This window comes from Aythya ferina (assembly GCF_964211825.1).
Source record: "Aythya ferina genome assembly, chromosome: 3".
In the NCBI taxonomy this organism is placed as follows: Eukaryota; Metazoa; Chordata; class Aves; order Anseriformes; family Anatidae; genus Aythya; species Aythya ferina.
Window position 1 is genome coordinate 33,907,966 of NC_140298.1, and position 14,887 is coordinate 33,922,852.

General features: G+C 46.4%; 1 protein-coding gene across 6 annotated transcripts in view; it reads right to left on the minus strand.

Moving 5' to 3' along the window:
• Positions 1-14,887, minus strand: part of MDGA1 (MAM domain containing glycosylphosphatidylinositol anchor 1) — a 140,863-nt gene that overhangs the window by 81,713 nt on the left and 44,263 nt on the right. For 4 of the 6 annotated variants that reach the window (XM_084515162.1, XM_084515160.1, XM_084515163.1 and 1 more), the window contains exons 2-5: positions 12,698-12,837; positions 10,264-10,438; positions 6,128-6,324; positions 3,128-3,260 (exon numbers count right to left, since the gene is read on the minus strand). In XM_084515162.1, the coding sequence (XP_084371288.1) occupies positions 3,128-3,260; positions 6,128-6,324; positions 10,264-10,438; positions 12,698-12,837 (645 nt within the window). The remainder of the gene's footprint in view (positions 1-3,127; positions 3,261-6,127; positions 6,325-10,263; positions 10,439-12,697; positions 12,838-14,887) is intronic. The other 2 variants (XM_084515165.1, XM_084515164.1) reach the window with 1 other exon arrangement.

Below are 14,887 nucleotides of genomic sequence, written 5' to 3' on the forward strand. Positions count from 1 at the left end.
CAGGCTTCTCTGCTGGACTCTTGGAAACTGTCTGAAGTTTAATGCTCACTAAGCAGCAACACAAAGAGTTGTGCTCCCTTTTTGGGTGCTGGCTGGTTTCATGAGATGTGGTGAAGCCTGGGGAGGCAGCAGCTCAACAGGTTGTGGTTGGATAGGACACTTCTGTGGTAATGGGAGCTGATACCAGTAGCTGCTCCTGCCCTCTAACACTGAACAAGTCTCAGATAAAGGCACAGACAAGCTGATAGATGCAGCATCTTGCCCGGGGACATCCTCACATCCCCTTCAGAGCTATAGAAAGACTGAGACCAGCTTATGTTGAGAGAGAGGATGTCAGAGTTGGGGAGCAGGAACCAGAGTTCCTGCAGGCTTTGGTTAAGATTTCAGGATCTTGTGTTGTTTGATGTGCACGTATCTGACCAACACTCATCTTGCTGAGCAGTGACACATTCTGGGCAAGGCAAAATGGAAAAGAAGTGACAGGTTGGGCAAGCACTGCCTCAGGGCAGGCTGTGTGTGCATGCAAAAGGAGAGGGAGGCAAACTGCAAAGCAGCCACCCGCTCGGCTTGAGGCAGCAAGTTCCCAAAGCGTGTCCCAAAACGGAGCCCTGGCTGTGGCAGCCTGCACAGGCTCCCACTCCCACTCCTGTCAGCAGATAGAGGTTAACATGCCGCAGACATTGTTATGCAGGAGATGAATCTCATTTATTTGTAACCTGTGGCAATTCCTTTTGTTCTTGGCTCAGAAAACCTGCTGGCGGAGTCTGCCGAGAAGCAAGGGGACCATTAAAAACAAAGAGTCGCTTTCAATTCCCTTTGAAGTTCAATTTGCTGCAGTAAAACTGCAGGAAAATTAACCAGCTGGGCTGCTTAATTTTTCAGAAATCAAGGAAGGGGAAAACATCAGCCCAGCCTTATCGGAGCAGGCTATGACAACCCGGTGCTGAGCCAGCCCTGTGGTTCTATGGGACCCAACCCGCTGCTCCAGAGCCACACAAGGGCAGGGGGACAGAGCAGGAGCAGGGAAAACCTCCTTCCCACCAAGGCTGCAGGCTGAGAGTTGGTTGCCTGCTGCAAGGGGCACGCTTCTGACACTGAGCTGGGGAGAAGCACATCTCCACACTGCAGACTGTGGTCTGTCCAAAGCGAACCACCTAAGGAAGAGCAAACAAACTGGAGGAGCAGATTCCCTTGGCCTGACATGCTACGACCCACCGGCTCCTCTCAAAGCCCACTGTGGCTGGGTCTATAAATATTTAAGAGATCAATTTCCATGCACCTCCGTGCCCTTTGGGCCCTCCTCAGTTACAAAGGCAAAGGCATCCTGAGAGAAGCTGCTCAGCATGCTGGGCACAGCTGAGGCTATGGAGGTTGCTAATGCATGAGCACAAGAGGAAAAGAAGGAATCTATATATAAAAAAAAAAAAAAAAAAAAAAAAAAAAAAGGAGAGAATTAAGTCTTTTCTTTAAATATTTTCTTTTCTATACACAACAATACCTACAGGGTAAGTGAGCCAGATAACATTTCATGTTAAATATGCTCCTGTTATTTAACACAAACCCTCTTTTCTGTGTAACACCAGCTTAATTTTCGTGGGTAGCTTTTAATACAATTTGCTAGGAACACATATACCATAGTCCCTTTGAGTTTGTGGTGTCAGGCTCCACTGTAACTGTGTATAAATATGCATTTACAGCTAAATAACATGAAAGAAAAACTGGATGTATGTGCTACATGGGCCAGGTTCAGAGCTTTGGTAAGTACCCTAAGAAGTTGGTGTGAATTCAGCCATATGTTGGCTTCTGATCTGGCAACAACTTGAAAATACATTTTCCCTGTTAACTCAGTAAAGGGATTGGATTGAAATGAAGGATACTTTCCATGTGCTTGGGCTGGCAGGGGGGAACAGGGTATGGAGAGAATTTATTTATTTATTTTTAATTCTTCAAATGTAAAGCCACACCATGAAAGAACAGCTGCCTGAGATCCCTTTCTACACCTCAAGCATAGGTTTTTAAAGGGAATATTCCTGCATTCTCTACAGTTTCCTCCTGAGAAAAACTCGGGCAGTGATGTGAGCTGCCTGAGATGTGCTCACAGGGATCTTACCACAGGAAGAATTTATTTTTTTTTTCCCAACATTAGCTATATTTCACTTTCTTAAGCTTATTATTTTTCTTCTTTCCACATAAAATGAAACAACTACTGTTCAGCACCCTGGGCTCAGTCAGATCAATAAACATAATTTATACAGTATCAACAATATCCCATCAACAGTTGGCAACATCAAAAGAGTTCTGTTTCCACTGCACAAAGATGACACCAGGGATACAAACTGCTTTGTGCTACATTAGAGAGAGGTGAATAATTCAAACAACTACATTGCCTTTCTTTCTGATCATGGAATACCCCAGAGCCGGAAGCGATTTCCTGACATTTACTTACTATTTGAAAATATTTGACATATGTGGGGACTTTGTCATGCTTTTTTTTTTTTTTTTTTTTTGTCATGTTAAATGGACAGTTTGCAGTCAGGTCCTTGCAAGTGTTTGGTATGTGATTTTGGCTATCTGTGGGTTATTGCAAGTCAAGCAATAGGCACCAAATTGATTTTGTTCGCAACTGGAGGCATGCTCAGGCAGTGCCAGCATGGATATCAGCATGTGTGTAGTTGTAAGATTTAATTATTGGGAAGGCAATGGAGATATTTGCTTTCCAGAAACATTGGCACCAGCAGGACCCCTGGGCTGGGAGGCGCTCTGAGCGCAGCCTTGCAAACCAGGCCAGAATCACACGTGAATGAATTATTTGTAAGGACTTCTGCAGCATCTGCCCTGCTCCAGACTGTATCAAATCTATTTTTAAAGTCACTTAGAATTATAAATAAATAAAACAGCATCTGGATTAAAAACTACGTTGTACTTCAACACATACAGGTAGTCTGCTTCAATGATCACACAGCAGGAGCGGCCAAGGCACCAGCTAGAAGAAATGAAGTATTCCTGGCCACAAAACTTCTGCATTAAGGATTTACAACCCTAGCAGTCACACATGTGAACTCGAGGTGGTTCTCTCATCACTGTAGGCCTGGAGAGGCAATGGCTGCTCAGCAGGCCATTACATTACCTGTGGTGTTTGTGAGCTGGAAGGTGATGGACTTGTCGGGGATGCTGCAGACGTTGCGGACGGACACCTGGCATGTGTAGCTGGCGTAGTCCTGGGGCCGCAGGTTCTTCAGCTTTAGGACTTTGGTTTCACCCTGGGAATTGGGAGGAAAGAGGGAAGGAAAGACACAGGTGTACAAAGCTCAGCTCCTCATTGCGAGTCCATCCCCTGGCCCAAAGGCTACCAGCAACAACCACTGAAACACCATGAAGCTGTGCAGGCTCCAAGCCCTTCTAGCTCTATACAAAGGAGACACGAAGAGTTTGCAGTGATAGCTCCACCTCCAGGGTTTCTCAAAACACCCAGCAACTGACTGTCATATAACCTGAAAGCAGCGCTGAATGGGTCTAGGCATAATTTCTTGTCAACTGCTGTCAGAATCATCTCACAGAACGCGAAAAGCCTTGAACGTCCAAGAACGGGCCCTGATCTCATGCCGAGATGTCAGTAGGAGCCCAAATGAAGTCAGTGGGGTCTCAACATTGCAAAACCAAAGTAAACGGGAGCAGATGTTGGCCTAAATACGACATGCTTAACAGTTAAGCTTTAAAAAATTGCAGTGCAGGAAAAAAAAAAAAAAAGATAATTCAGAAAAATATTCAAACCCTCCCCAACCTTTCTGATCTCCTTTTTCCAGATTCTAATCTCATTTATGCTGGCATAAATCCAGAGTGTCTGCACTGACTTTGATAGCCTTTTCTCGTACTATGGTAACAAACAAACAAACACAAAAATCACTTGCTAGCACTCCATCAGTTACTGGCATGTAGAAACAGAATAAAGTTGTTAAATTAACAATAGACATGTTCTGTAAATTTTTATTTATGGAATGCGGAAAGCTCTGAGATGCATCCTGTGGTTTGCACACCCTGCAACTCATATGTCTTCCCACGACAGCTTGTCGCTGCTGTTCTCCTTGTGTTTGTCTAAATCTCTTTTGGAGAAACCATTCCGTAATTGCCTGCAAATGTGAGAAGGTGTCAGCACGACAAATCCTCTTGAGACAACCTCAAGGGACTGGGCGATGAGCTCAGGCATGCTAATACATGGAGAACAAGGATCTGAACTGAGTAAATTAGAAAGATAAATACCTAGGAGACCAATAACCCCACGGAAGTCCTGTCCCCTGAGATCTGTTGCTACACCACACAAATGATGGCATTTACAATGTGCACGTCAGCTGGTGACTTACACTGTCGTATGTATCCATTTTATTGATTAGTAAATGTTGGGTAAATGTGTATAAAACTTCAGTGTAAACTTTTGAAAAGCTTAAACAGCAAAGTGTTCACGTCCTTTTTATTGTGAAGGCCTAACCAAACCTGACACTGATAACAGCTTCTCTGGCCTGACTCTCAGACCACAGTACCCCTATGAAGGGTGCTTTGTTAAACATAACTGATTTGAGCTCCAGCAAGGTTTGCTGTAGGGGTGTGTTTTGCCTGACTTTAGCTCTTCTTAACCCAAACTCACAGATTTATGCTGGTGCGAGCAGGAGGACTCAGGCACGCCTGAGTGAGCACGGCTGTCCTAACACCCATCCCATGGTGGCAGGAGCATTGCCTGACAGGAGCTGCAGGACCCAGGGTCTTTTACATGTTAATGAAGCACCACAGTGAATTTCTGCTGGAAGCTTTATTTAGCTTGAGAAAATGTCTCAAGTCCTAGGATATCCCCTCATTAAGCAGTATCTCCTGTTAATCACAGTGAACTTAATAAAAGCTGGAAGTGCCCATGGTGGCTTCCTCTTAGGCCAGGGATGTCCTGCTTTGATGCTGCATAGCACTGGACAAGGCAAGGCTCTCTTGTGGTCCAAACAGCAGCCCTGACCTACAGTATTTCTGCAAATCTGCTGCAAACCAGCATCTCTGTTCTCTGTCCTAATCCCCCTACATGTTTCCATTCAGCTGCCCATTTCCACAACCTGCAGAGATGGCGCGTTTCAATAAAACATGAACACGACTGCATTAACTGAAAAGTTGCCTGGGGCACCGCTCAGAAATCAAACTCAGCCATAATGTGCTTAGGGCCCAGCTTTGGGAGCACAGGAGAGTAGAATGGTGTGTGGGATGAAAGGGGCACCCTCGGGAGCTGCCCTCCCCTCCTCACACTGCCTAGTGGTCTTCCAAAAGCGCTAGGGCTGGTTGACATCTGAAGAATACTCAGGGTTATAGCATGGCTGAGGATAACATGCCCAAGGTGCTTTGGCAAAAGAAAAATCCCTTCAATCACCCACTGCTTTGTCAGGCTAGTGACTGTGAAGGAAGTGGCATTCAGAGGGGTAACACAGCTGTGCAGGGACAAGTCCAGCACAAGTGAGCAGGGGAAGCAGAGAGCATGACGCCTTGCCACAGGACGACAGTCACAAAGTGCCCAGGCAGTGTGGCTGCCACTGTTGCTTGTAGGCATTAGGAAAAACTCTTCATCATTTGCCTCAGCGAGCCCACAGCAATACCTGACATGGGCTCACACTGCTAAATATGGAGCACTTTCCCTTGTTTATGCAGCTTGGGTGCTTGTTTAAGTAAAAAGTAGCACTGAGAGGTAGAGGAGGCCTTTATTATTATTATTATTATTATTATTATTATTATTATTATTATTATTATTATTATTTTATTATTTTATTTTTTTTTTGCTTGGAGAACAGTCTCAGCCATCCAACAGTCATGTAAATTCATTAGGGAAACTGTGGTCTGCTCTCAGGGAGCATGCCAAAAGGGGAAGGGATGGCAAGCCAGGGACTTCTAGGCTGTCGTGCTCCCTCCTGCTGCTCTTTCCCCCTGAGAACCTGCATACAGAAAAAGGTACCACGGCTTCTGGAGCCAGTGCTCCTTCGAACACCCCACCACTCTCTCCCCAGCATCATAACCCACATGCAGAGAGAAACACCATCCACTGCAGAGGGCACCATATCACACCGCGATGCTCATCACAAGCTGGTGGAGGTCTGCTTTTTTTCACCTGTGTGTAGAGGGGTTCATAGATGTCCACGCCATTGTCCTGACTGTGGGAAAGTGTCTCAGCTCCCCGTTTCCATATGAAGCGAGCTGGCGGGTTGGAGTTGACGGTGCAACGGAGGAAGACGGTCTTCTCCTGGTAGAAGCTGCCACGTACGTCGCTGATGGTCTGGTGAACGGTGAGAACAGGCTCATCTAGATCTGGAAGGAAGGCAAGGAGGGCCGCAGCAGTTGTTAGTGAAGCTTGGTCTGCCTGTACAGCCTGCAGGGTGGATGAAGCTCCAGGGGCCGTAAGGGAGAGGGGAAGCTCCCACACATTTGGCCAAGGACAACTGCTGAGTTCAGAGCTGATCTGAGGGCAGGTAACACAAACAGTATCTAAAGGGAACAGACAGGAGAAGCCAAAATTCTCCCGCTCACCACACAACATTCAGAGAATAGAAAGCACCCTCTGGTTGACAGATCCCATGTGATCCTCCAGTAAACTGGCTGCCTCACACACACCTCTCTGACAAGTGGGCTGTATAACCCTCCTCAGAGACATCCCACACCCCAAATCACCATTCTCCACTTCAGTGACAGGCCACAAGGATCCACAGTAATTCTACTCCATCCTCATTTCCTCTGTTCCCACTTTGCACTTCTCAGTGCTCTCCTGAAATCACAGGGCTAAGCCCATGGCTGTGAGATGCCGACACAAAAGACATGACAAACCTTCAAGTCAAGGGGTGAGAGTAGAAACCAAGTCAAGATCAAGGTCCTACATAGGAGCAAGTCTGGTGGGGTGCCACAGGAACATGAGATGCAAAACATAGTGACAGGTGTGCACAATTTCCCTTGTTTTTCCTATTAAAGTATCCTCTGTGTATTTTCCCCTTTCCAAGGTCTGCACTGACTCTCCCTCTTCAGTAGCTTCTACTCAATACACCCCTACTATCCACCTCTAAACTGATCAGATTCCTTTCTCTCTTTACAGAAAATACTCCTTCCTTCACCATACCTGCACCAGACACTAGCCCTCATGATCAGAACAATGGTTATCAATAACTTCACTTGCAAGGAGGAGGTAATAGCTCTGCAGGGAACATACTTTCTCCCTCTACCCAGGGCACGCTGCTCCCTAGGGACTGCCTTCCTGCTAAAAAGGGGATCGTTTCCGGGGCTTTTGCACCAGCCACCACTGTTGAAACATCAAGGAAACATGAGGAGAACCTCAGAGGAGGTGGATCTCCCTCCTTCCAGAACCACTTTGAGATTGATTAGGGTTAAATGTATAGATCCCACCTTACAAGATGGAACCAGCTAGCTCTCTAAAAATGAAATCTGTCCCAATGCCCTTAAACATGCCTTGTAAAGTGTCTGTTGAGCTCAGTGAAACAATCCTGTGCTTTCAGCAGCCTTATGACCCCATCTTCAACTGCAAGAAAACTGAAGCACATGCATCCATTATGCCCTTGTGCTGCCAACACTATCTTCCACACACAGTAGCAGAGAGGACGCAGACACGTGCCTATCACCTCCAGCCCTCTCATGTCACCTAATTTTCAAGATGTTTTATTCTAGAGATTTGCAAGTTTGTAAGTCTGGCTCCCAGGAAGGAAGTGGAGGAGCAGGGATGAGTTCCTGTTAACGTGTCATCCAAATAACGTATGTTCTGTGCTGAATCACAAGTGTTAAGTGGTGGATTTGCATATTTTAATGAGCTGTATGCTTGGTAGACAGCACTTGTAATGGGACACAAGATTTGTTGGCTTGACCATACCATAGCTCAGAGAGATGAGAAGAGCTGTTAACTGAATGTCGACAAGAAAGGAGAAAAAAGAAAAAAAAAAAAAAAAAAGAAAAAAGAAAAAAGAAAGAAATAGGAAAAAAAAAGGCAGAAAACATACAAAGGTGGAGAAAAATGTCCCCTCTCCATAAAGTGCTTCCTCTATGTGTCCATAAGATGACTAAATTTCTAAATTTTACATCAAATTCTCTTGGACCAGGTCTTTGGACACAGTTTTTCCTCTTTGCCCCTTCTTTATTCCTTAATCCCACTTTATTTGTTCACACTTTCCAGGAGCAAGTCTGTAGCTAGCATCCCTCTGAGGCCCCATTTCTCAGAAGGATGCAAGGCAAAACACTTCCCTTACCCATCAAAGAAGATGCTCTCCATTCAGTTCTGCTGACTCCCAGCTACTCCTCACAGAGAAAATATCTTCCTTTTTCCTGCTAAACCTTTCCCCCTTCAAATCTTTCAGCCTTCTTTAATAGCAGTCAGCTCTAAGCCTAGTCCTCCTGAGAAAAGCTAAAATAAGACCTACGACAGTATACATGTCCTTGATGTACGAGTAACGCCACTGATGTCAGTGAGCTGCACAAATGATAAATTTGGCCCAAGGCTGCTCATGGAGATGATCACATGGGATGTTTCATGTGCAATATAAGCTTGTAAACATCCATTCTTTCTTTCTCTTTCCTTTCCCTCTCTCCCACATGGAAATACTCCACACGGCAGCTGTCTCTCTGTCAGTGCCTAGCCAATACTTTAAAGCCTCACTCAACATACAGTTGGAGCAAAGGAATAACTTGCTACACAGGTTAGTGCTTCGGTATTGATATCCTCTTGGCACCAATGATGCTCTCCACACAGTCTGGCTGTCTAATACTAAAAGAATGAGTGAGGACTAGCCCTGGCTGTCAAGGACACCAAGGTCCACATGACAGTGATTACTTACCTCTAACGACAAATCAGGATGTAGGGAAAAGAGGGGTTTGTTTTCAAACTCTGGTTCATTCAGATGAAGGTTGTCTGGGTGAGCGTTCAACAAAAACTGTGGCTGTTCCTATGTGTTCCCTTGTACTTACTGCAAATACCAGCAGAAAATAGACTCTCCTCCCCAAAAACCAAGTGAGCAGAACAGAGGTGTGTTACCAAGTCCATCTGCAGAGTAGATGTTAGTATGAGAAAGCCCTTGGCCACCCCATTAGCCCCATAGTTCTACAGGTCAGAGCTGCACGAGGGACCATGGGATGCTACATCACTCTAGCTCCAGTCTGCACTCCAGAAGTAAAGGGAATGCCTGCAGGCTGTAAGGAGAGACTCATGACACAGTTCTGTTCCTATAGACACAGGCCCTGGCAAGGAGTCATACTGAGGACTGGGAAAAACAAGTTCCTTTCGTTACAGAAGGCTATTGTACACTGCACCTCAGTACAGAGGACTGTCTTCCTAAAAGGACCTTGGAAACAGGGGGTGATGGGTTAGGATTGTTCCAGCTAATTATTATAATTTATAATAATTTGCATTTTTTTTAGCATCAACCTCTTGCTGGCTAGGCCTTCTCAGATGATGTGAGTGAGAAGAGGGATTTCTTGTTAACAGAGCTGGAGGAAACTGGAACAGTGGATAGCATAGGACAATGAGCAGAATCATAATATTCCTCTAGAGGCCAAATCTCCTCAGAAGTTGCCTAAACTTTAAATCTCCAATTCCCCCTAACAGGGGATATGTAATAAGTCTATTTTTCCTCCCTTTTGATCGCAACAGCCCCAAAATAAACATTAAGTCAGCACGAGAAACTACCAAATCTTGGGGTGCAAGGTGGCATCTCCAGGACACAAGACAGACAGGCATTGCAAGCAGCCAGAGGAATGTTGAGCCACTGCTGAAACCAAGGGATCCTCAACAGATTCCCTCACGTTTACCCCTTCTCAACACAGCTTTCTCAGGTGTATCCCAGAATCTTTTGCTCTGTTACCACCACGCTGTATTTAGCAATGGCACTGGTTTCAGAAGTGCTCCATGCACCTGAGGCACTACTGATTCCAAGAAGCAAACCAAGTCTTATTCAAAATTAAGACAAAGAAAGCAGAAGCCATCTACAACGCCACATGCCACAAAGTGGTACCCCTGGCAGTGACAGACATCACAGCACTTAGATAAGAGTGGTCCACGTGGACAGGCAGAGCCATCTTTTTCCCATATGGACCTGATCTCCTAGGGAAAACGGACCCTGGGGACACCACAGTAGTCCCTTTGCTCCTGAATGAGATGCGCGTGGTCCTAGGGCAATGCAGCTCCCTACCGGCCCCGCAGCAAAGCAGAGACACGCAGTAGAACTGTGGGAAGGTCTGGGTTGCCGCTAAACGACTTACACTGCACATCTACTCGAATGGACTTGATGGCTGGGACCCCAACCCCATTTTCTGCTTTACAGTAATAGCGGCCCCCCTGCAGCCTTTGGATCTTCTCAATCCGCAGGGTCTCGTTAAGCACTGACGTCTCTTGGAATTTGTCCGATGCGCTGCCAGCGGTTTTGGTCCATCTCACCTGCATAAGAAGAATGAGGAAAACACAAACTGTCAGTGGCACAAGCCAGAGATCCCAGAGAATGGCTGCAATAACTTTTCTCCTTCTCCTTTTCCTCCCCAGTCAGTCACAAAAGCGGTCCTTACAACACCACTAGACCTTACTAAAGTTCAGCTGCTGATCTCAATATGTCTCAGTAGACCATCTACTAATTCTGACCCATTGCCAACCCCCATGTCCTAACACCTGGGGTAACCCTTCAGTTCACCCAGACACTGCATATTCACCACTCTGGTCCTGCAAACCCCAGCAATTTGCTTAGTTTAATACCACTACATGCACAGCACAGGACTTTCAGCATTAAGCCTCAGGATCCCACATGGCTAGCGGGCCACGAAGCTACAGCAGACATCAGCTCACACCTACAGGGCTTTTATTGCCGTCAGCACTCTTTCATCTTTCTCTGGACAGCAATGTTATTTCTGTTGTTTGCTTTTCCAAGAGTTGAAACCGCTGTTACTATCTGGCTCTAGCCTCCTTCCCACAGGGAACCCCATGGATGTTATTTTTTTAAAGTCATTCTTCTGCTGTACACAAACTTTTACCTTGATTTGGAAGCTACAGAAAAAGAAAAGGGGGAAAAATCCTTTTAGATTACAGTCTGTCTTGCATTTTTGGCCGTATGTTACATGTCTTAAGATCCTGGCTGGTGGGAGCAACATAGTGGCATGGTATTTCATGGTGAACAGTGGCAAAAGAACAGCACTACTAAAGACTGAAGGGTATTTCTTATGTCTGTAACAAGGTATAGTCCAAGCAGTGGAAGTACAAGCTTGCTCTCATTTTCTGCAGCCCAGACAATAGAAGAGAGAGACAGCTTTTCTCAGCTCATTGGTGCCCTATCTCAAAAACCTGCCTTATAAAGACTGGTGACTCTGATGCTCTCCCACAGTTGTGCCATCTAGATTCTGGGGCTGAGATCCAGCAGGTTCTGCCAACAGAAAGGAGACTGATTTTCATTCAACTTTGGCCATGGATGAGAAGAACCAGATACCTTGACCCCATATCTCAGGCTTTGCTTTAAGCTAACTGCCACCACCTGATTGATGCTGATGCTCTAGAAAGAGCATGGGTGTCTAAATCCCAGTCCCAGAGCACCAGGCTGAGCAGATTTTTGGAGCTAATGACCATGGATTTATTTAGTCTTTGTAGGCTTATTATGAAATTGTCTGAGGGCCTCAGGACTCTCATAGTCTCATGTTTGCAAGGACACTTCAGCCAGCTCTTTAATCTTTCCAATTTCAATCTCATTTAAGTATTTTGGCCACATTTTCATGCTTTAATGACTGGCTGATAGAAGGGAAAAGAAAAGATTAAACAAAGGTTAGGAAAAGAGCTTAACTGTGGAAGAAATCTATCCATGAGGAGGGAGGGCAGAAATAGGACACGTGCCATATTTTATGTACACAGGTCCCAGCCTCCCTGGTCACGCCTGGTTCTACACTCCATTGTCTCCCTTGTGTGTCTGGGCAATGACAAGCTGCAGTGTTGTCCACTAGCATGCTGTCTGCATCAGGCTCTGCTCCAGAAATCTCTCTGACTACTCAGGCTCAAATCCCCACACCCTGCCAGCACCTTCCCACGTGTTCAACATCCTTAGGCAGGGCCAGCCCTACCATCTTCCTCCTTTCTGATGTCCACAGTTGTCATCCAGCCATCACTGCCACAAGCTTAGCCTGCTCATTCTTGCTAACCTGGTTTAGATTTTTATTTTTTTTTTAATGTTTCTAGGATATGCTTTGATGGATAAGCCATTTTAAATCCTGCTGGCTGAGTCTCTCTCCCTCTCCTTTGTCAACTCCTCTAGCCAGGCAACTCTTTACAAGAAAGTCCATGGAGGGGTTGATTGATGTACGCAGATGTGTGGCTTCTCATCATGTCTTGGACTGTCAGGATTGGGGAAGTGGGGCAAGAAGGTGCACATATCATACTTGGCTCCCTTGAGTGTATTCTGTCACATCCAGCCTCCCAGGACACACCAGCTGCCTCTCCTGCAATGCTCTGTCCTGGAGCAGGCAGACCCATGCTCTGGTCCTTCACATACTGAAGACCACTAGAAGTTCTGGCTAGGCTCCTGCAAAATTCTTTGGACATATTTCTTGAAAGCAAGGCTGGCTTCTTTATACTTTAAACAGTACTTGTGTTATAGGGCAACCCTACTTGACTCCAACACGTAAGAAGAAGCTGGGCACCCTGCTGACAGGCCAGGCTTCAGCTTACCTGTGGCCGGGGGTGTCCTGTGACCAGACACTGCAGGACCAGCGTGTCCCCCTCCCGAATCGTGTAAACACGCTCGCTGATGTTGTCCTCCTTCACCACGCATGCCTGCCCAGCATGGATGATTTGGGCCTGAGCAGGAGCTGTGGGGAGGAAAGAAGAGGTAAAGAGGGAAACAAGCAGCACCCCAGGCCCTTGACTCCACCACCCATGGTGGCTGTTCCCACAGCAGGGTGGAGGAGCCACCTCTTTGAACCACAGAGGGGAAGAGTCAGACAGTGCTGTGCATGAGACACAAATGTCTCAGGAAATGGAGCACTGAGAGCTCTTCCCCGTCTCCTGAGGGGCTGGTATCAACTCTTAGTTTAAATCTTTTGGTGCTGTTGGGATTAGCAGCTCTAGGCACTGAACGCATGTGGAGCTTTCCTAAGACCTGCAGAGCGTCCTGCACAGGCTTGAGGACCAATGCCTTCCTGCTCTCACCTCACCCAGAAACAAGCATACGCAAGCGGTTAAAGCAGGGACCTGGCCAAATCACATCTGCTCTATGTCTAAAACAGGCCTGGCAGCTGTGATTTACCATGCAGGGGAGCATAACAAACAGCACCTATGTCCCACTGCAGCCCTGACTAGCAGCAGGAAGAGAGAAGCTGTAGGAGAAGAGGATTAAATAAAACAGCTCTGGAGGCCTGCACGAGCAGGCCTTGGCTCCCTACTCTGAAAGCGCCTGTGTGATCACCAAAGCGGCTGAGATGTATTGAAGGTGACTGCACAGCCCGATGGGACACCCGTGCTTGTTCGAGGGGAAAACTCCAGTCACACTTCAAGGAACAGAGAAACCCACAAATGTGTCTAAGAACCAGTACCTCAGTGACAGTCCCCCTGGGATGCACTTCCCCGTCGTGCTACAATGCTTCCAGGTGACTCCAGAGCTGCAGCTCTAGTTCCCATTAGTGAAATACAATGCAAACGAACCAGCCACTGAGGAGGCGATCAAAGGCTTTAAAGCAAAGAGCCTTCATGAGCCTTCTGAAACAAGCACTGCTTTTTCCACAGCCTGTTAAAACTGAACTGAGCACCCACTTTTTCAAAAAGGTTAGCTGAACTTCAAGACTACTTTTTTGGTTTTTTTTTTGAAAGCATATTTTTGCTCTGCCACAGGCATGACCAAAATGCTTTAAACCCACCCAGCTGGGAAATGGAAGTGCTCAAATTTATGCTGGTTTCATCCACCAGCAGCACAGACCAAGGGCAGGCTGGGCTTGGGCAGCAGAGAAGATCCGCCTTTGAGGTCGGCATCTACAAACGGGTGTCACTGCATTGTACTGCTCCCTGAGCAGCAGGGACACAAGAACAGCCCCAGGGCTAGTGGGGAGCATGCTGCTCTCACTGCTAGGATTTTCCAGCCTGCCATGGCCACTTAGCACGCTGGCAGCAGCACTGCTCAGAGAGCAAGTTACTCCTTTTTGCACCTCTTCCTTTCAGCTTAGTGCCACTTCGTTGGCAAAATTATTTTGGCCTTTTGCTCTTTTGCTACCCTAGCCATGACTAAGTGAAGCAAACCATTTATTTGAATAATATGATGGCACAAACATAGACAAATCCCTCAGCTTTTCCCATCTTCAGGGCTCATAGGAACATGCCTACCGTCACTTGGACACCATGCAATACTGAAACCACTTAGCAGGTGAGTGACCTTCCCTGCCTCAATGGCAGAAGATCCTTGTTAAAACAGAAGAAAGAAGAAATCAGAAATCTGTATATGCACAGGTATACATGTGCATATGTATACACTTATTAAGTAATGCAGTGACTTATCAGGAAAAGACATCATGATTGCTTGTCAAGTGAACAATGGCAGAGGAGCTATTCAGATGAACATGTAACCTTTGCCAATACACCTTAATCCAAAAGACAGTCTTATCATGCTGCTTCAGCCCTCAGATCAGTCCTCTGCAGACATGCCATCACACACATGCACCACAGAGAATTGTTCACAATGCCACGACCCAGTCTGTGATGTTGAAGACTCCCTGCTCTACAATTAAAGGAGACAACCTGTCCCTTCCTATCCTGGAGCATATTCTCCCTGTGACCTGTGCTACCTATTTTTTTCAGTGGGATCCTGACACCCTGCAGCAGCAAAGCTCTTGAAATCTCTCTACACTTTCTCTGGGCTGCATTTGCCGGCTG